This window comes from Anabrus simplex, chromosome 2, assembly GCF_040414725.1.
Source record: "Anabrus simplex isolate iqAnaSimp1 chromosome 2, ASM4041472v1, whole genome shotgun sequence".
In the NCBI taxonomy this organism is placed as follows: Eukaryota; Metazoa; Arthropoda; class Insecta; order Orthoptera; family Tettigoniidae; genus Anabrus; species Anabrus simplex.
The window spans coordinates 339,205,221-339,227,057 of record NC_090266.1 but is presented as its reverse complement, the minus strand read 5'-3'; the positions used below and the strand labels follow the sequence as shown (position 1 = coordinate 339,227,057).

The 21,837-nt window shown below is 38.4% G+C and overlaps 1 protein-coding gene across 1 annotated transcript in view; it reads right to left on the bottom strand.

Moving 5' to 3' along the window:
- LOC136864123 (proton myo-inositol cotransporter) overlaps positions 1-21,837 on the bottom strand; it is a 569,053-nt gene that overhangs the window by 107,657 nt on the left and 439,559 nt on the right. The window contains exons 8-9 of the mRNA XM_067140727.2: positions 18,826-18,928; positions 14,124-14,380 (exon numbers count right to left, since the gene is read on the bottom strand). Of these exons, the coding sequence (XP_066996828.2) occupies positions 14,124-14,380; positions 18,826-18,928 (360 nt within the window). The remainder of the gene's footprint in view (positions 1-14,123; positions 14,381-18,825; positions 18,929-21,837) is intronic.

Genomic DNA, 21,837 nt, shown 5'->3' with positions numbered 1-21,837 from the left:
AAATGATGGTTAGACTTTAACTAAAATATTTAGAAAAGAGTTACCAAGTGTTACTGCACTTTAAAGTCCATAATTCTGTAGATTATTAATACATTTGAATAATTTTTTTTTTTGGCAAGTTGCTTTATGTCGCACTGACACAGGTAGGTCTTATGGCAATGATGGGGCAGGACAGGGCTAGGAGTGGGAAGGAAGCAGCCGTGGACTTAAGGTACAGCCTTTGCCTGGCATGAAAATGAAAATGGGAAACCACGTAAAACCATCTTCAGGGCTGCTGACAGTGGGATTCAAACCCACTATCTCCTGAATACTGGATACTGGCTGTACTTAAGTGACTGCAGCTATTGAGCTCGGTATATTTGAAATTTGATGTCAAAATGTGTACGGTACCGAAAGACGGTGGCATACAAAAAATTAATACTTCAATAATGAGACATTAAACAGGCTTTACCACTGTGTCCCTTAAACATACACAGCAACTCACCAAGTCATTTTAAATAAGTATACCAAGTTGCATGTAGATTTGATGAAAATTGTGGAAGATTTGTAAACAAAGGTTTCTTCCACGAAGAACCAAGATTTCAGCCACTGAAGTGGCTAAAGAATTAGAATTGCTTACAGAAAAGGGGAGATGTAGGCATGGTTCTTTCCAATTTATGAAGTGAATTTGAAAAACATTTTCAGTTGGTTTTGTATGATTATGATTATTGCTGCTTTAAGGGGCTTAACATTAAAGTCAAGCCATGCCTTATATGAAATTAAACCAAAGAAGTGAGTAGGTTCTCAAAAAAATGTTTCAGCAATGTAGGACACTTATCCTGAGACATGAAATAAGACTTCAGAGGTTCACACATATCATTAACTCTTGTAACTCCTAGCAACAATGACAACCATCTAGTTTTATCATCACCCAGAACCTGCTTATATTCAGTAGCAACAAAAATCACAAAAGAATTTCAGTTCCTCCACACGCAAGGTATAAATTTGAAAATATTGAAATATTTTACTCACTACTGTTTCCATGTTGATAGGAAGAATATTTGCACTTAATTGTATACCACACGGGTTGCACAACCAATGTCTTGAATGTTCATTTTGAGCACACTGTTCAATGCTACTGCACACGAACATGTGTCTTCTGAATCTGGAACATGACTATAAAATTTGTACTTAAATGCTATGTTTTCCTTCAAGAAAGGGAACTCTTCTTTCAGCATTTTGGAGAAAGTACACTTTCTTTTTCCCATATTAATACGCACGTGTCTCGAAAATGGAGTGCAATGGAGCAAGCTCACTACGCCAAGAAATAAAGCTGCTCCCAGGCAGTAGCTACCTGAAATGTGATAGATTCTGAAACCCAGAAACTTGTTTTTACTTCCGTGACTGAGTTTTCTGAAACATTCAAGTCCCATCTAGACCTTTGTAAGAAGGTATAAAGAAGTGAATGATAAAAATAAAAACAAAAAACAAAATGAAGGAGAAAGTTCAAGTTATTGCCAACTACAGAAAAACGGGACTTTGGTGTCCCGTTAAAAAATTGGTAGGACAAGTGGGCACATAATGAAAAAAGTGACAGTTCCATTAAAAATAGGATGTTTGGTCACCCTGGTATAAACTCGTATTTTTAATGCTGTTCGATTTGTGGAAGAATTGCTTGGCTTCAAAGCCATTGAACATAGTCGTGCAGAACACATACCGGGTACTATGCACTATTTTGTCCAAAAAGTATGATATGAAATGGGAACACTTGTTACGGGTGGCAACAGGTGATGCTTCTAGCTTGGTAGGAGATACCATGTTCCTGGTATTAAATCTCCGAGATCAAAACGAGTAATGTTGCGTACTGCCACAGTATTGTGAAGCAAAACGATGGTTGTGCATAGTACCTAGTTCCTTTAGGTGGGTTCTGATAAGTCTGTGTGTCAATGATCTCTCACATAAAAAATTAACCGTACCGGTGACTGTAATTATAATATCAGACAAATCAGGAAAGAACTTGCTGCAGAAAGCAGTTCGGCGAGTTGTGCAGTTCAAAAAACTGGAGGAAATTTTTCAGACTGTGGAAAAACCATTTCCCGTAGGTTCTATATGAGAATGATGTTCCAAAGCAGAATTACAGATTGAAATCCTACAGATGCAGATGACATAAGAAAGGGTAGAGTTAACTGATGTGTCATGTTTAGCTCTCTCGACAGATTTATACCTACCCTAACTTGTGCAAATTTTTGAAAAATATGCCGGCAATATTGATATCAACATATGCGTTTGAAAGTATATTTTCCAATATGAATTTTACAGAAAATAATTTCAGATCCAGAATTACTAATGAACACCTGAAAGACTGCTTAACCGTTGCTAGAACTTCTTGCATTCCATACTTCAAAAAGATTTCACAAAACAAGACATGCCACTTCTCTCACTAATGAGATCATTTTGTTTGCATGTGAATGTACTGTGCTTAACATTCAAGTTTAAAAACTTCATGTTAATTCTGTATTGAACCGAGAATCTAATGGAAACAAGAGAAGTCCACCATATAATGTTATAAGAAAATTATAACATTTTATTATACTTAACAGTCGCTTATCAATGGCAGGGGTCAGCAAGTGACCTCAACAATTTCCATGCATGTTTCATCTGTTAAGCAGGACACAAAAATTATTTTTCAGGTTCATCGTTATGTACGATTCAAACTGAGCTGCCCTTCTGGTGTTATTCGGTGTTTTATGCTTGACTATGTGTAGCCATATTTGTACAGTTCAGTTCGTGCTGCTCACTTGACCTGTTGAGATGTATTCTTTGTGTTAATATTGTTCTAATCTTGTGTACAATAAACCCGCACTCTAGATTAACAAGCATCTTGTTTCAACTCACCATCCACAACCTTATCAATAGATTATTGCGTGTGAGAGAGTGAAATTTTAGAAAGATTCAAAAGTGTAGTTACATTATCTGTAACATGGCGAGGAAGAACGAGAAATGGCGGCGTCTGCGACAATGCACATTGAAATGCTTTCAAAAGACAATTAAGATGTGGAAAATACACATGAAAGAATTACTCATTAAAAATGATGCGTGAAACTACGCAAGTGGTGCGAAAGTGAAGCCAGAGGTAAATGCAGGGAATGCAACTGCAGTAACTGCGTGGGAATCGGGAGATTGTAAGGCTATGTCAGACATACTTGTGGGAATCCTTTCAACCAAGTTGAAACAAGTGAAAGGTTGTATGACGTCAAGAGAACTCTGGAAAAATTTGGAAAGTGACTACCAGTCCAAAGGCCCTGCAAAAAGAGCGAACCTGCTGAAACAAATAGTGCTTCAACGCATGAACGAGGGTGATGATGTTCATGATCATGTGAGAAGATTCTTCAATGCTGTTGACCAACTCACTGATATGGAAGTGCCAATAAACGACTACCTTCTGTCCATATTGTTACTCTACAGTTTATCAGCAAGTTTTGATCATTTTTGGATCGCAATAGAGTCACGTGACAAACTCCCGAGTCCCAAAACATTGCACATAAAAACAGTAAGGAGAGAGATGCGTGATCGAGTAACTGACAAACGTGTGCAGAATGCGATGTTAGTACAGAAACAGAATAACAACAGTCAGAACTGTGGTAAAGAAGGTAAATCGAATAAGCATGACAGTGACACATTCAGGTGTTTCAAGTGCAAACAGCCGGGTCACAAAGCAGTGAATTGTCAAGAATTGTCAAGAATGAAAAGTGACCAAAACAAAAGCAAGACTGAAAAAACACAGTTTTATTCTGCGCCAGTTTTGAGCGTGTCATGATTCAAACGTCTCGCTGGTCCATTCGACAGACAAGAAACTGTGGTGTTTGGATAGTGGGTGTACCGCACACATGGCCGAGGATATTTACAGTTTTAAGCAGGACGCAAAATCGCCTCCCACCATTTCTTTCTGATTGTGCACCCTGGTTTTAAGTGTATTGAATCAAACATTTGTGTGAAACGTTGAACTCGGCAAACTCCAGCTCCACGAAAATCATTGCCAAAGGCATTGCACAGCTGAGACGAGTGAATGAACATGAAAAGACAGTAGAGAAGTTTTTCACGTACCAGATTTAAGAACCAATCTTCTGTCAGTCGGGAGGATTGTTGACAAAGGTTATTGTGCGACATTTGATGAACACAAGGCTGAAGTTATCAACAAAGGACGGCAATGTAGTTTTGCACACTGGGTTGGGTTGGTGGACTATGCCAGTGTTTCACGTGTGATCGAGCCGCAGAATGCTGCTCTGGCAAGCAGTGAAGACAGGAAATCTTTGATGGACTAGCACAGGAAGATGGGACATCTGAATGCCAAATATCTTCAAAAAACAGCGAGAAATCACAGTGCAAGGACTTGAAATTAGGCACATTAATTCTGTCATCGAATGTGAGATTCGTTTTCAGGGGAAAATGACTCGTCAGCCATTTCGTAAATCGTCTTGAAGGATATTTGCTCCTGGTGAATTTGCACACGAATGTGTATGGGCCCATGAAGGTCTAATCAAATAGTCATGCCAGATACTTGGTTACATTCATCGATGACTACACGTTGGAGTGTTCATTTTCTATGAAAGAAAAGCTAAGTACTTGATGAATTCCAGGCCTTCAAAACAATTATTGAGACGCAGTTCGACAAGAAGATAAAGTTCCTGCAATCCAACAATGGAACGGAATACGTCACCAAGCAGTCTGAAGACTTATTGAAAAGCTCTGGCAGTAAATGCCAATTGACAGTACCAAACAACCCTGACCAGAACACGGTAGCCAAGCGGAGAAACTGCACTCTGGTTTAAATGGCGCGGTATCTACTGATCAAGTCTAGATGAAGGCTCTATAACTAAACAGAAAGCTAGGACTGTCGCGAGGGGATTTTCTTAACGTCCTGGGATGGATTACGGTGAGACCTATGCTACAAACCATTATTCTCGTCAAGAACATAGAGACCTATGCTCCCGTGGCTCAACTCTGTTCCATTCGCCTAGGTATGGGTCTCCTAAATCCAAACTGTTCCTCAGGGAACTAGTGTTGTGTTATGTCTGTCCAGTCTCGAAGTAAGTATTTTCGTTAGCAATTTAAATCCGGAGCATTCCAGTGCTATGCCGCTGTATGTATCTGGAGAACCTGCATGCATATTTTTGGATCAAAAATTCAATACTAATAAGAATTTAAATGATCCAATAGACAATAGAAGCCCTTTATATGATCAAATATTAACATTATTCAATAAAGTAAACTTTCAGGACAAACATTTTTTTTTATATTTTCAAAACGGTATTAATAAACTCTCCTTCCACGTCAAGAAACACATCACACCCCCCCGTCCCCTCCCAACTTACGTAACTCCCCTACATGTGCCAATCTTAAGCCATTAAATGCTCCATGCCCCCCCGCTTCCCCCACTACACACAACTCCCTCCCGTTCGCCAATCACAAGCCTACAACCCCGCCCCCTCCGCCCAGACGACATACATACAACACAAAGAGTAAAAACGTTAGTGATCACTAGTATCCTGATAACGCTTCACATAACATGTCAAACGGGCCAACAACGCCATAGGTAAGCACCAACATCTCTCCAACAACACTTTAACAAAACATTCCGAAGTTTTTTTCTGTTCATTCTCATCAAAATTAACTACAGTTTTTTCTTCATTTCAGAACCAACCAATCACAACAATAATTCAACAGCCCCATCAAACTTCCACAATATCTTCAATAATATAAATTTCCACTATCAATGTTTTGGTAAACATATATTGTCATCATATGAAGAAAACAGCCATTCAACCTTCACGTCAAAAATCATAACAACGTAAAGAATAACAGTTCATCATTATTTCTACAAACTTACTTTGATGTCTTAAAATAAATTTAAGCTAACTACAAACTTCGTGTCAACCAGTGGCGGCGCGTGGATAAAGCGTCTGGGGGTTCACTGCTGTCGAAAATAACGTGTTGAGATTTATTGTTACTTGATGTTTACGTAGATGTAAAATAGTGACACTGCTGATTAGAAACGCGACTTTCCTTTGAAGGGACACAGCTACAACTCTAAGAAGTTACCAGAACAATGAAGATGAAAGACAGAGAATATGAGGTGCAATTACTTAAAGCTGATCCAATTTCCTCTGATGTTGGAGACGTTTCTTGCGTACAAGTAACTTCTTCAAGAACGTGTTAGACAGACTACTGTTGTTTATGTATTGACGTATTTTGCTGCTTACTTTTCATAAAACATGTATTACTAATGAAAAGCTCCAGGGGCTCTCAACTTGGGAGTATGGGTTGGTGACCACAGGGCCCTTAGCTGAGTCCTGGCATTGCTTCCACTTACTTGCACCAGGCCTCTCACTTTCATCTATCCTATCTTACGTCCCTTGATCAAGTCTTGTTCTTTTCTGACCCCAACGGTATTAGAGCACTCGAGGCCCAGGGAGTGTTTCATTTTCACACCCTTCATGGCCTTTGCCTTTCTTTGGCCGACACCTTCATTTTCGAAGTGTAGGATCCCTTCCATTTTTTCTCTGATTACTGTTATATAGAGGATGGTTGCCTAGTTGTACTTCCTCTTAAAACAATAATCACCATCACCACTTACTAATGAAAAGTTTCATTAATTACATCAACTTAGAGTCCGCCTCTGTGGTGTAGTGGTTAGCGTGATTAGCTGCCATCCCTGGAGGCCCGGGTTCGATTCCCGGCTCTGCCACGAAATTTGAAAAGAGGTACGAGGGCTGGAATGGGGTCCACTCAGCCTCGGGAGGTCAACTGAATAGAGGTTGGTTCGATTCCCACCTCAGCCATCCTGGAAGTGGTTTTCCGTGGTTTCCCACTTCTCCATGCAAATGCCGGGATGGTACCTAACTTAAGGCCATGGCCGCTTCCTTCCCTGTCTATCCCTTCCAATATTCCCATCCCCCACCAAGGCCCCTGTTCAGTATAGCAGGCGAGGTACTGGTCATTCTCCCCAGTTGTATCCCCGACCCGATGCCTGAAGCTCCAGGACACTGCCATTGAGGCGGTAGAGGTGGGATCCCTCGGTAAGTCCGAGGGAAAAACCAACCCTGGACGATAAACAGATTAAGAAAGAAAGAAAGAAAGAAAGAAAGAAAGAAAGAAAGACATAAACTTAGGCCATGTACGCCTATTGATGCTATGCAAAACGTAGTTACCAAAATATTCTGGCTCACTGTGGTTAATTACATCAGAATTGCAAAATCGTCAAATTAAAACCCCTCCAAAACCTACCATATAAGGCAAACTTAAACCGCGCGCTCTGACAGTGCTTCGGCTAATTTCGGAACTGCTCGATGTAACTCGTGTCTATCGCTGGTCCAGTCGCCAGCGATTCCTGGGCTATGTTTTCCCTGCTCCTCACAGCCCCTCGCCTTGTACACCCTCCATACGTCTCACGGCCCGGCTCCTGAAGTCCTAAAATTGAACCTCTTCACTGGTTCCGAAGAGTAACAGAGTGTTGATGTCAAAATACCGCTACGTGCATGGATATAGAGATTATTAAGGGAATAGGCTGTAATAAACAATTTTACATAGACTTATCTATTTCTAGGGGGTTCACTGAACCACTGAACATATAGAACGCACCACCACTGGTGTCAACACAATCTCGCCGATCAAATCTATGTACAACCTATGAACTGTTGACCATTAAACCTCACGTTAAATAATATTTTCCCAGCAAAATTGGAATGTTTTTCCTTTACATTTTATATTCAACAATGTAATTTATTTCATATCTTTATTCATTATATATTAGTATGTTATTTTACTTATACTTCAAAGCCATCAACTGTCACTCAATTATATGACACCTCCATTTTTATGTGTACTACCTAACAATCTACTAGTTTTTTAAATATCATTTGAATGTATTGCATATCTTCACTGTAATGCTTTTGTACGCTTTCCACTATGTTTTGGATATCTGGTATTGACTAAGGCTTCAAGCCATTTTCTTGCTACTGTACCATCAAATGACATCCTATTCATCAAGTGATTACACATGATTTCATCATTATATTAGATTTTTAGTTATTCATGAACATTTTTACAATGACTAAAAATTTTTTATCTCACCTACAATCATTATCAAACACATTTTAGGATAATTTCAACCTGTTGTCTGACAAAAATAAAAGGTTTTGATAGTGACTGAAGATGCCTCACAGTAAGAGGCAAAACATGTCTCACAATTAAAAAAGTTTTAACTTAAATGCCAACATCTTGTATTGTATTGAATAGGTAGAAATAAATATTAAATATTTTCCTATACACATTTTAAGTGGTATGTTTCGAGCTGTCAGTGGAGAGATGGCGTGGGAGGACATCAGTAGATGAATAAGTTTGGATGGTGTCTTTAAAAGTAGGAAAGATCACAATATGAAAATAAAGTTGGAATTCAAGAGGACAAATATTCGTTTATAGGAAGGGGAGTTAGGGATTGGAATAACTTACCAAGGGAGATGTTCAATCAATTTCCAATTTCTTTACAATCATTTAAGAAAAGGCTAGGAAAACAACAGATAGGGAATCTGCCACCTGGGCAACTGCCCTAAATGCAGATCAGTACCGATTGATTGATTGATTAGTTCACTGTCACCAAATGCTAATTGATGACTGCGGTCAAAGAGATGCTAGTGGAAGGTTTTGGGCAAAGCATGCTGTTCCACGGAAAGGGGAGGGGATGCATGGGAGGGGTGAGTGGGACGTTGTGGATCCTTCCTATTGGCTAGGGGAGAGCAGGTCAGTTCCTTCTCCATGTTATAATCAGCATATTGTACCATGGAGAGAGGATGAAGAGGTAGGGGCGGAGCAATGCGAGTGTTGTGAAAATTTCCGTCATCTACTGTGTGTCTGACGGACTGGAAAGTTATGTCTCATTCATCTAAGGGCATTATGTCACCGAAGGATATTTTGTAAGCAAAATAATTTAGCAAATGACTTTTATGCAGTTTTGTAATCGAGTCCAAATCTGTCAGTGTATTTAAAAATTGATTTTGAAGTTTTATGGAGTTCCACCTAAAATTTCCAGCAAAGTTGTTACCTATGGCACAAAGGTAACCAAGAAAGTTTTTTTCTTTTCTATAGGCTTCATACCTGTCGACAATACAATATCCCATACCACGTGATAATACAGTGGGGGTGAAAATCGCGGATAGCCAACATTCCGCAGAGAAATTTTATGTGAATATCCAGCCTAACAGGACGAAATGGTGAGGAGAGATTAAATTATCATCTCAAATTATAGTATGATTAGGAGAACAAATGACACCACATGCATCTTTGGAATTATGTGGAGAGATTGTCCGGAAGGGGTATGCTAAATATCCCGTGGAATTTAAATTACGCAGTAGTGACTATCACATACAGAAAGCGTCCCACGCGATACACTGAACACGTGGCCTGTCGCGGGGAGTCCCGCAATTGCTTGAGAGGCAGGGATGATGCTATGGATATTGCGAGATAGTTTACGAATGGATCAGCTTCCGCATACAATCGAGATTCATGGAATGCGTTTAGCTACCTCTCGATCACACTGCCTTACTAATATTCACGATATCAATGGAATAGATTGATATCCTCTCTGGGAGGAGTCTAGGGTCAGCCATTTTTTGTGCCAGTTTTACATATAGACCAGCAGCAGGCGCACCCCGTGTCAGTCTCGAACTAGTCTTGGAGCATACTTCACGTCACTCGTTACCGGAATCCGCTCCTTTATACAAAGAAATTGTTCAGATATAAGCTCGTATGCGGGAAACAGTACACAAATGTATGTGTTTGAGAGCGATAAAATATGGAATAATTTATATAACTGCTTAATCGGATGTTGATAATTTTATAGATAACAGGGCATAACTTCTGTGCGTGACGGTAGCCCTAAGCTCACTATAAAGGGTGATTGTAAACTTAAGTTATGAGTGGATAATATTCTGTGTTGGTGTAACAGTGTCTTCGGTGCAGAACGAGAAATTCAACCATGTTCCAAGAAACAACTACCCAGCTCCGGACCCTTGGTATACCAGTGATGATCGTTGACGATATGGAGGGCTAAAGTGTCCCAGCATGGACCCGCCCGAGGCTTGAACGGAAGGCATCATGTATTCAGCTAAGTGCATTCCATTTTTAGTAATTATGAATGCGTATCTTGTAAATAAGTTAATAGTAGAGTAGGATATATTTTAAAAAGAAAATTATATTTCAGGGCATAGCATAGGAAGCTTGTTGAGTGAGTTAATGTTTTTGATTTACTAGAAATCATGGTGGAATCGGTGGAATTAATTCACTTTCACCATTGGGTTACAGTAATCACGTAATTTATTTTGGGAGCATGTTAGTTGTACAGTTTATTATTTTTGGATAAAAGCTTTTAAAATTTACCTTATGAGTGCATTAGGTTAAAGATTAAGATGGTGGAATATATATCGTAGGCCTACAGTTACTACGTGTAAATATAGTATAAATCAGGGGTTTCCGAATGGCGGCCCGCGGGCCGCATGTGGCCCGCGAAGCAATTTTTGCGGCCCATGAGAGCACTGTAAGAAATAATGTGAAGAAAAGTCACAAAAAAAATTTCATAGCTCGTTCAAAAAACGTATTAATTTGTATACACCTTATAGAATCAAGCAAGAACTAATTATTCTTTAATATTAGTTCCCCTTTTCAAGTATTCACTTGTTCTCAATAGACTTACTGATTTTAAAAAATTTAAAATCGAAATTTCAAGTAATATTATTTTTGCGTCCCACTGACTACTTTTGATTGTTTTCGGAAACGCTAAGGTGTCGAAATTTTATCCCGCAGGAGTTCTTTTATGTTCCAGTAAATCTACTGACACGAGGCTGACGTATCTGAGCACCTTCAAACACCACCAGACTGAGCCAGAATCCCAGCGCCTCAACCGTCTCTGCCACTCAGCCCGGCTCTGAACTTCACTCTTTTATGCAGTTTTAAAATAATGTTTTAAGCAATTAAAATTATCAAACCCTCATATCAATTGAACTATGCATATTATTTCAAAATGGTGCTTCTGTACTATTTGCAGAATTTTACGAAAATAGGCCTATTCAAGTGCGGCCCGCGAACATGACTAAGGTTTCCAAAATGGCCCTCGAGCCCCTACAAATTGGAAACCCCTGGTATAAATAATGCATGTATTTTCTCTAGAAGTAGGTATGCACTCAATACATTTCACTTTAAATATCAAATCAGTAGTAGATTTATAGTTATATGGTTTTTTTTAATTTTTTTATATAGAAATGCTGTATGATGTACGACAAACAACTCTGGGATTCGAATCGACGACCTCCATTTTAGATAAGGGTTTCCGTAAGGAAGCATTTTATGTTAATTCTTCTATTCCCCTGCATTGTAAAGAAGTATGATGTTTCTTAGGTCACTAATTATCGGGTTTAAAAGCACCGTTTCTTTATTATTCTTCGACGTGCTCAGGTCACGAACCCGGGTCTATATCGCTTGAGTCTGTCAGTGTGAATCAAATAGTGACAAGATCCCTGTTAACTATCTAATTACTTTCAAGTGGTGATTTGCTGTTTTAACAAAGGCTACTGATATGCTTTATATATGAGAAATTAAAAGCAGGTGATTTGTTTTCAAGAGAATAAGAAGTTTAGAATAGTGTGTAAGCTCAGGCTCATACACGGATGTTAAAGAAGGAAGTTGTTAGCGAGGTAGACCGGTGGGTGTGGCTACCCATTTGTTTTGGCTGTCACTCTGAAATATGTGGCTGAAGTAGACTGTATTACAGTAAAGACAGACCTGGGAACAAAATTGTATTTTCTTTCAAGGGACTTGTAAATGCGTTCTGTGTGTTTCGTAAACAATTAAATTGTTCGGCCGTGGGGCCAGGTAATTAATGAATGAATTTAGCCGATATGATCCCTTTGCAAATAAAATAGATAGGGTATTTCTTTCAGCGACCTGCTACGATACCAAAAGAGCCACGATTCGAATCCCGGCACATCCAACGTGGAATCATTCGGGGTCCTTTGACCTGGACAGATATATTCATACAGCCAGTGATTGAATGTGTATTTTTTTTTTCTTTTAATTGTGTTTTTTTTAAAATTGCTTATACAAGTGATTACATTGTTTCGAATAAATTATGACTTTACTCATGTAATGATGTTGGTTTCGTATTTCTCTGTCCTGAGTAGGGGACCACTATTATGTCTAATTTCACTTCATTTTTTGTGCTTTGGGTATTAATTATTGTAAGGGAGGGGATTAACCACTCAACTAGTTTCAATTGTTTTTCTTGTTTAGTTGTGATTTGGTTCCCAGTGTCGAGGGAAATGTCATGTAGGTTTCATTGACGCATTCATAATTACAGTAATTTAATGGATATATTTGGGATGCATTTATCTGAATAAAGACTAACAATCATCTTGTCTGGGAAATTAATATTATTTTGTTAATTTATGTAGTTCCTAATCACATATAATCGGTGGCATGGTCCCCAAAGACTTTTATATTATTTTACCTTAAAATTTGATTTTATTTCGCCAAGGACATTAAAATTTAGTTTGTTGCAATCGGAAGAATTTCATTTTGCCGTAGTATAATGCGTCCTGAATTTCCTCCACACCCTTAAGCCTGTAAGCTAGATATAAATTTATAGATCAGGACAAACCACCCCAGGAGATCCAATTGTTAAGATCAAGGGTGCGGAGAAGTGTATTTGAATCCTGCACAGGCCCTGGGCGTTGCCACATTTGTTGTCATGAATACTTTAACTCTGCTTTCACTGCGGCTTCGTATCCCAGGCTAAAAGGGGTTCAATACGGAACAAAAATGAGAATAGTTACTTGTAACCTTACTCTTCAAATGTTTTTGGTTCAGCAGGAAAGTTTTCTACCCTAACTAATTTCAGGGTTCTCTTCACATTTTCCTTCTGTGATAACTAAGTTAGGTTTGCTCAAAACACCTGTTATGTGACAATGTAAAATAGATGATGTTTCACCTGAAGTACCAGCTTCTTGTTCCGTAGCTTCTACACATTCCACAGATCTAACTCTACCCCAATTTGCTGAGCAATTTAAATGTTCTGTAGGTTCTTTTATTATTGATTTCCTATCTGAGGAAACAGTCATCAGCAAATTAAGAAAGACCTACTGATCACATCTCCAAACAATCCCAGCTTTTGTATATTTGTGCTTTGAATCCCTATATTTGTGCTTTGAATCCCTATGTCCACTGTAGATTAACTTACCTTTTACTCTATTACGTTTTACAAATCAAAATATATCTGCCATATCGCAACAAATCTTGAAACAACAACAAAAATCTGAAAAGATTTTGAAAACAAAAAGGTTTCCTTTCAAACAAAATACCCAATGCCAACACATCAATAAATAACTTTCTTCTTCTGCCACTTTTCCCACGTCTGTGGGGTTGCGGGGGCGAACTGTGTTGCACATGGGAATTTGGCCCTGTTTTACGGCCGGATGCCCTTCCTGGCGCCAACCCTGTATGGAGGGATGTAATCACTATTGCTTGTTTCTGTGGTGGTTGGTAGTGTAGTATTGTCTGAATATGAAGAGGCAAGTGTTGGGACAATCACCCAGTCCCTGGGTCAGAAGAATTAAACAGACGTGATTAAAATCCCCGACCCGGCCGGCAATCGAACCCTGAACTCTCTGAACTGAAGGCCTCAATGCTGACCATTCAGCCAATGAGCCTGACATCAATAAATAACTAACAACTTATGATATTCCCCTTCATTTCTTCATTTTCACACACCAAAGAAATTTCATTGTGACAAAATGGAAGGGGCTCATATACCATACCTGGGAAACTGGAGTTGGTCGACGACGACGATTATTATTATTATTATTCTTATTATTATTATTATTATTATTATTATTATTATTATTATTATGGTGGTGACTTAAACTGAACTGAAGACTAATTTTTGAGGTGACAAAATGATTTGGAGGAGAAATATGGATGTGACAAAATGTAATTCGGTGACAAATTAACCAAGTGACGAAAATTTGATGGCGAAAATTCCAGATCCCATAAATGTCTATAATAGCAATTCAAATTACTGTAAGTTGTCAAAAGTCTCTGACCTGGGGCAAAGAAGAGAAGGTACACTCCAAGAGCAGTCACTGTAATCCAAGAGTAGTGTGAAGGACACCAGCCCACAGCCCAGACAGGAACATTATCACCATGAAATGCAGTTACATTGGAACATGGGCCGACATCTGGCATTAAACCAGGATTACCAGAATCCTGGGCCCAACATGTACCATTTGCTATACCAGCACTTGTATCATAGTAACAGAAACCACAGCTTGAGGAAGAATCTATGCATGCTGCACATGACCTGCAAAATATAATCAGTTATGTACACATCACAGAGGAAACATCCATACATCCTGCTTTTATTCATTAAGAACCAAACAGAATAAATAATGATGCAGAAAGAAAACAACACTTTGTTAAAATAAGGAGTGCATTACCAGTTGCATTTCTAACAATGGTTATGGCAGAAGGAATATCTGAGGTTCCTAGAGTGTATGTAGATTCACAGCATTTGTAGGCAAAACAGATACAAATTTGATATCTAACAATGTTACTATAGTTCTGCAAGTATAATAAAATCTACATAATACTAGTATAAAGGTGGGATTTCTTATTACTTACACCCGTGAAAATGTAACTCTCAATAGTGTCTTTGGAGGTTACATGCAATTAACAGAATTTTGTGCACAAGTTAGCCATCAGCAATGCATCGCCCCTAGTCCTCCGTGAGAAACATGGTACAGCTGGGTATGGACTAAGATAATACATGTTCAATTTAGTCCTCTGAACAAACTGACCAGGATTTAGAACAAGCACATGTTTGGGTTATCAGTCCAAAGACTGGTTTGATGGAAATCTCCATGTCACCTATTCTGCGCTAAACTTTTCATTTCTATGCAACTACTACATCCTACATCTACTCTAATCTGTCATGTTCATGCCTTGGTCTATCCCTACTGTTCTTACTGTTTACACTTCCCCCAAAAACTATCTGAACAAGTCCTAGATATTTTTATTTCTTCTTCCAGTCATTTTTTTTCCAAATCTTTCTCCTATCAGCAACTGGATTAAGTATGTCTCCATTCGTGATTCAATCTACCCACCTCACCTTCAGCATTCTTTTTCAACACCACATTTCAAAAGCTTTTATTCTCTTTCTTTCTGATCTATTTATTGCCCATGTTTCATTTCCATACCATGCTACACACCAAATGAAAGTCTTCAAACACATTAATTCCTATATCAATCTTCAATGTGAGCAAGTTTCTTAAGAAAGGCCTTCCTTGCTTGTGATAGTCTGTATTTTACATCCTTAATATTGCCGTTGTTATTCTACTACACAAATAACAATGTTCATTTACTTCATCCAAGACTTCATTTCCTTTATCACCTGACTCAGTTTTATTGCACTCCACTACTTTTGTTTTGGATCGACTTATTTTCATCTCGTACTCCTTCTCCAAGACTGTGCCAAATTCCATTCACAATTTCTCAAGATTTTGTGCATACTCAGATAAAATAACATCATCGGCAAATCTCAGAGTTCCGATTTCCTCTCCTTGGATTGCGATTCCCTTTGCGAATTCCACTTCAATTTCTTACCGCCTGTTCTACATAAAAATTGAAAAGGAGAGGAGACAAACTGCAGCCTTGTCTCACTCCTCTCTGGAATGCTACTTAGTTTTCATAGCCCTTGATTCTTATCACTGCTGACTGATATTTGTATAGATTGTAGATAATCCTCATTTCTTAGTATCTGAATCTTGAATAGCTTGATCCAATCAACATTATCAAATGCCATGTATGTGGGCTTGTTCTTATTTCGATCCACTAAGATCAGATGTAAAATCAGGATTGCATCATGTGTTCACAAAATTTTTTCTCAAGGCAAACTGATCTTCTTCCAACTCTACTTGAACTAATTTCCATTCTTCTATAAATAATTTGTGTTAAAATTTTACAAGTGTGAGATACTAAACTAATGGTGTAGTGGTTTCCTCACTTGTCAGAAACTACTTTCTAAAGTATTCTGTCTAAAGTTAAATGGCACTTCTCCTGTATCATATATCTTACACACTAAATGGAATAGGTACTTTTTTATTTTTATTTTTTATGAATGAAGCTGCCATGCTGGTTTCTCCTAAGGTAGTCAGTAATTGTGAGGGTATGTCATCAATTCCTAGTGCCTTGTTCCTCTCCCAAATTCTCACCTCAAAATTGGGTCTCCCAATTCATCAGAATCAACAGCTTCTTCTCATTCCAGAACCTTATCTTCTACTTCTTTTCCTTAACACAAACTGTTCATTATGTTCCTGCCCATGTTTCTGTTTGTCTTCTTTCCCTCAAAGTGGTTCTCCAACTGAGCTCTTAATATTTATACACCTAGTTTTCCTTTCACCAAAGGTTCTCTTGATTTTCCTACCTTTTCTACAACCATGCAACCTTCAACATCATTGCTTTTCTCTTTCAGCCATTATTCCTTAGCTGTCCTGAACCTTCTATCTACTTCATTCTTTAATGCCTGTATTGTTTTCTGGCCTCCGCACATTTTGCATTCTCGTACATTCGCCGCTCATCAGATCTAGTACCTCCTTATTTATGTACTGATGTTACTTGATCTTGCCTTTCCTCCTAATCATTATTCTATAGTCCTACTGATTTCATTCTTCATAACTGTTACTCTTTATCTATTGTGTTTCCTTCATCCTTTTCAATTAGTCATTGTGCACCATATTCCTTGAAACAATCCTTCACTCTTTTAACATCAACCTGTCTACATCCTATCTCCTTGCATTCCTTTCCTTCCTTCTGGTGGTGTGTACCACAATATGAGTGTGTTGAGGCAAAACACTGCTCATCTTTTAAGGCTTAAAATATATAATTTGTGTTTTAAAGTTGGTTTCCTGAGCTAGTCATTTTTTCCTTCAATGTAAGAGAGTTCCCTATGTTCCTTTCTCCCCTCATCTTGCTCTACGTTATTTTGTGGATTTATGATGCTTCATAATTATATTGGTTGGTTATAGCCATGTTTACAGATTATCTCTGATAGCATATGAAATCTGATTGAAGTAAAATGATCACAGGCAAGAGTTGTGAACCCATAGCTATCAGTTTATTCACAGTCTACTCCCACTGACAAGAGAGATCAAGGTATGATATGAATATTCTGAAGAGAGGAATACTCATCAAAATTGATTCCACATCAAAAGCAATCAAAAGATATCATGGAGCTTAGCTTTCAGTTTTGTTTTAACTAATAACGTGAATGAATCCTGGATATAGGACTTAGTCCTTTTGTGGAAATAGTTGAACTTGCAACAATAACAGACACTATCAGCAGTGCTGTACATTTTGTCAGTGGAGCGATCAGGTGCCCTAGTGCACAGAAGGTTACGGGAAACAGAGAATGATATCTTTATTAGCAATAATAATGAATCATTTTAGAAGCTGATTGGTAGATTTTCTAGTTTATGAAGCAAGATTAATTTGATATGAGAAATAAATGAATAGATTTCTTTTTTAAAAGAATGATATACCTAAACAGATTCTTTCAGTCAAGAGCATATCTTGCCATTATATTAATTTTTATCAAGTTTAACCAATATGATTCCCTTTCAAGTAGGTAGAATTATGCTGGCATTACTGTAAGATTCACACAGTTTCTCTTATCACTCAACTGAGAGTTTTTGCAATAATTCATTATGTAGTTTGAAAACAAGCCATAAAAATTTCTTCTTTAAGTACCTAGGTGTTAATATCAGGAAAGATCTTCAGTGGGGTAATCACATAAATGGTATTGTAAATAAAGGGTAGAGATCTCTACACATAGCTATGAGGGTATTTAGGGGTTTCAGTAAGGATATAAAGGTGAGGGCATATCAGTTTTTGGTAGGACCCCAACTAGAGTATGGTTCCACTGTATGGGACCCTCACAAGGATTACCCGATTCAAGAACTTCAAAAATCCAAAGAAAAGCAGTTCAATTTGTTCTGGGCGATTTCCAACAAAAGAGTAGCGTTACAAAAACGTTGCAAAGTTTGGGCTGGGAAGATTTGGGAGAAAGGAGACGAGCTGCTTGACTAAGTGGTATGTTGCAAGCTGTCAGTGGAGAGATGGCGTGGAATGACATTAGTAGACTAGTAAGTTTTGAGTGGTGTCTTTGAAAGTAGGAAAGATCACAATATGAAGATAAAGTTGGAATTCAAGAGGACAAATTGGGGCAAATATTTGTTTATAGGAAGGGGAGTTAGGGATTGGAATAACTTACCAAGGGAGATGTTCAATAAATTTCCAATTTCTTTGCAATCAGTTAAGAAAAGGCTAGGAAAACAACAGATAAGGAATCTGCCACCTGAGCGACTGCCCTAAATGCAGGTCAGTAGTGACCGATTGATTATATATTTTTAGTAACTTAATATTGCCATGAAATTATTTCCTTAGAAAGATTATGAGAAGTAGCTACTTGACTGAATTACTTAACAGCAGATTGGCCAAAAGACCATTCCTCCATAGACTTTTCTAAATATTTCTTGAGATCATCTCTAAATAGCAGGCTTATTACAGGCCTTCCAAGAATATTATTATCAAGAAATCTGAAGGAAGAGTTCAAGTCAACAAATTTCTGTCACATTTACTTTGAATTCAAAATATTAACATCTCAGTTCTTTTGATGTCTACATACATTTATTCACTTTGAAAGAAGTTATTTTAAAATTTATGTTATAACTTAACTTATTTCATACTCACTCAGCAACTCCACAAGTTCCATTTCCAAATGATGTCACTAAGGGTGTATCAACACTCATCAAATGGAAACCAACTCCTAGAATGATAAGTGCCACCATCGTCCCTGAAACAAATTGAAAAATCTAAATGAAAAAGCTGAACTATACCTAACATGCTAATCATAAAATTCTCAGATAAATATGATGCAACATCAGCAACATATTAGAAGATACCTTGTGCTGTAAAGTTCCTTACATGTTTTCCATTAAAACTGTACCGAAACATAAGGGGTAAAATGACTTCAACTTCCTTGGTTAAGGCAGAAACAACCCAAGAGTAAGCAAGGAAACACAGGAACTGAAGAAGAAAAAGAAAGGGAAGGAAGGATTTGAAATGGTCAATTCTGAAGATCAATGAAAATTAATCTTTCCCACTAGCAGCGTTACATCAATACAAAGTAAAAGCCATGGTCAATATGCAAGTCCTATGACCCAATACTACCATGTACCATACCAAATAAATACATTAACGTTGCATGGAATCAATTAATAAATTATCTGTGTTAAATTATGAAGGTTTTGAAAATTAGTTAGGCTCATGTAAAATCATGCATGACCTGAGAGCAAAAGACTATCAGAATATACAGAGCAAGTTGTACATCCAGTTGAGGATGCATAGCTGTGAGCTTACATTTGGGTGATGGTGGGTTTGAAGACCAACAGTGCTGAAGATGGTTTTCAGTGGTTTCCCATTTTTAACACCAGGCAAATGCTGGGTCTGTACCTTAAGACCACAGCCATTACTTTCTAATCCTAGCCCTTTCCCATCCTTGTGGCACCAAAAACCTTTGATGTGTTAGTGTGATGTTAACCCTTGAATTGGCAGTCATTTATCCTGCACTGGCAAGGATATTTCACCGGCATTGCAGATTTCAAGTATAAAATCTGCTAAAAGTAATTCACAAGTAATATTCACAAAACAGCACAGGAAATTACGAGGAGTATGAAGATGATTTTACTAAAACCGGTATCTTCCAAAATAGTTAAGACCAAAATACTATTGAATTTGTTTAAATTATTTATTTTTGCAAATGCTGGGCTGAGTGGCCCTGGCCTTCTGACCCCGACTTGGCAGGTTCGACCTTTGCTCAGTCCGGTGATATTTTAAGGTGCTCAAGTAAGTCAGCCTCATGTCTGTAGATATACTGGCACATAAAAGAACTCCTGCAGAATTAAATTCTGGCACCTCTGCATCTCTAAAAGAGCTGTAAAAGTAGTTAGTGGGACTAAAAAAACTAACATTATTATTATTATTATTATTATTATTATTATTATTATTATTATTATTATTGCCAAACTTTCACTGTAACTTGTTTTTATTTAGGCAACATTTAAAAAATGAGATATGCAAAAAGAGCACAGTTTTATAGCAAATAATAATGGTGTGTGGCTTCCGAAGAGGCCAAGTGCAGGTCTTTCGAGTTGATTCCATACAGGTACCCTGCACATCTGAGGATTGGACCCTATTATGATGAATTCTAATGCTGGAAACACTCAGCCCCCTAACCATTGGAATTAACCAATCGAGGTTTAAATTCCAGACCCGGCCGGGAATTTAACCTGGGATCTCTGACCGAAGACCAGCACGCCATCCATTTAACCTTGGAGCCAAACCAAACCAAAACCCATGGCACTACAGCCCTTAAAGGGCCTTGGCCTACCAAGCGACCGCTGCTCAGCCCGAAGGCCTGCAGAATACGAGGTGTCGTGTGGTCGGCACGACGAATCCTCTCGGCCATTATTCTTGGCTTTCCAGACCAGGGCCGCCATCTCGCCATCAGATAGCTCCTCAATTATAATCACCTAGGCTGAGTGGACCTCGAACCAGCCCTCAGGTCCAGGTAAAAATCCCTGACCTGGCTGGGAATTGAACCCGGGGCCTCTGGGTAAGAGGCAGGCGCATTACACCTACACCACGGGGCTGGCCAACCTTGGAGCCAGACTATAGTAAATAAACAGACACAGTTTATTGCACTGTTCTCAATTGAAATGTGTAGTTCATAAACTAATTTTATACCACAAATTGTGCACTTCACTCAAGAGTTGCTTGGGTGGGTCTTCCTTTTCCCTCCACGATTGTTGGGCCTTCCAGAAGTGTACTAGTTTATGATAATAGCCCTGATGAATCTCATCATTACATCCTGGGCACCAGTATGTAGACTACTAGTTCATATTCTTTTCTTCCAAGCAGACAGATTCAGGCAATTTCTATTCTGCAGCAATTTTTGGAAAGCATAAAATGGGCATCCTGCATGACCTGCTGGCCCCACAACTGGTATACGAATTTCGATGGGTTCATATCTCAACCTTCTAACTATACTGACAATTAAGTCTCGTCTTGGTAAACGCTAATTGATGTTCTTCACGTACAGGATGTATGCACCAAATAATGCCATATCAAGATGATTAATTCATTCATTCATTCATTCATTCATTCATTCATTCATTCATTTTCATGGCCTTAATTAAGGTACAGCTTCAGTATTTGCCAGGTGTGAAAATTGGAAACCACAGAAAACATCAGGGCTGCCAACAGTGGGGTTCGAACCCACTACCTCCTGAATGCAAGCTCACAGCTGCACACCACCAACCACATGGCCAACTCACTCGGTATATTAAGAGGCACAAGAGTAACTCTGAACATTACCCTACTAAAGACAACATCAACAAGATTTCTTGCTAGCACCGACACTAAATTGATCTTGCCAGCCAGCAAATTCAGTCCATCAGATAAACCAAGAAATGTTATGATATTACCGTATATTACTTATAGACTATGAGTGCATATCATCACTTCACTTTGATATCGGAAGGAAAACTAGCGACTAAATGTAGCTGGGTCAGCTGAGGCAGACAAGTGCCCCACGAGCGATTGCCTAGCTGCTAATGGACGACGAGAGATGAGCTTATGACATCATTTTACATATCAGTACAATATGCAAATGCATAAACTATTTCTCAATAAGGATTAATA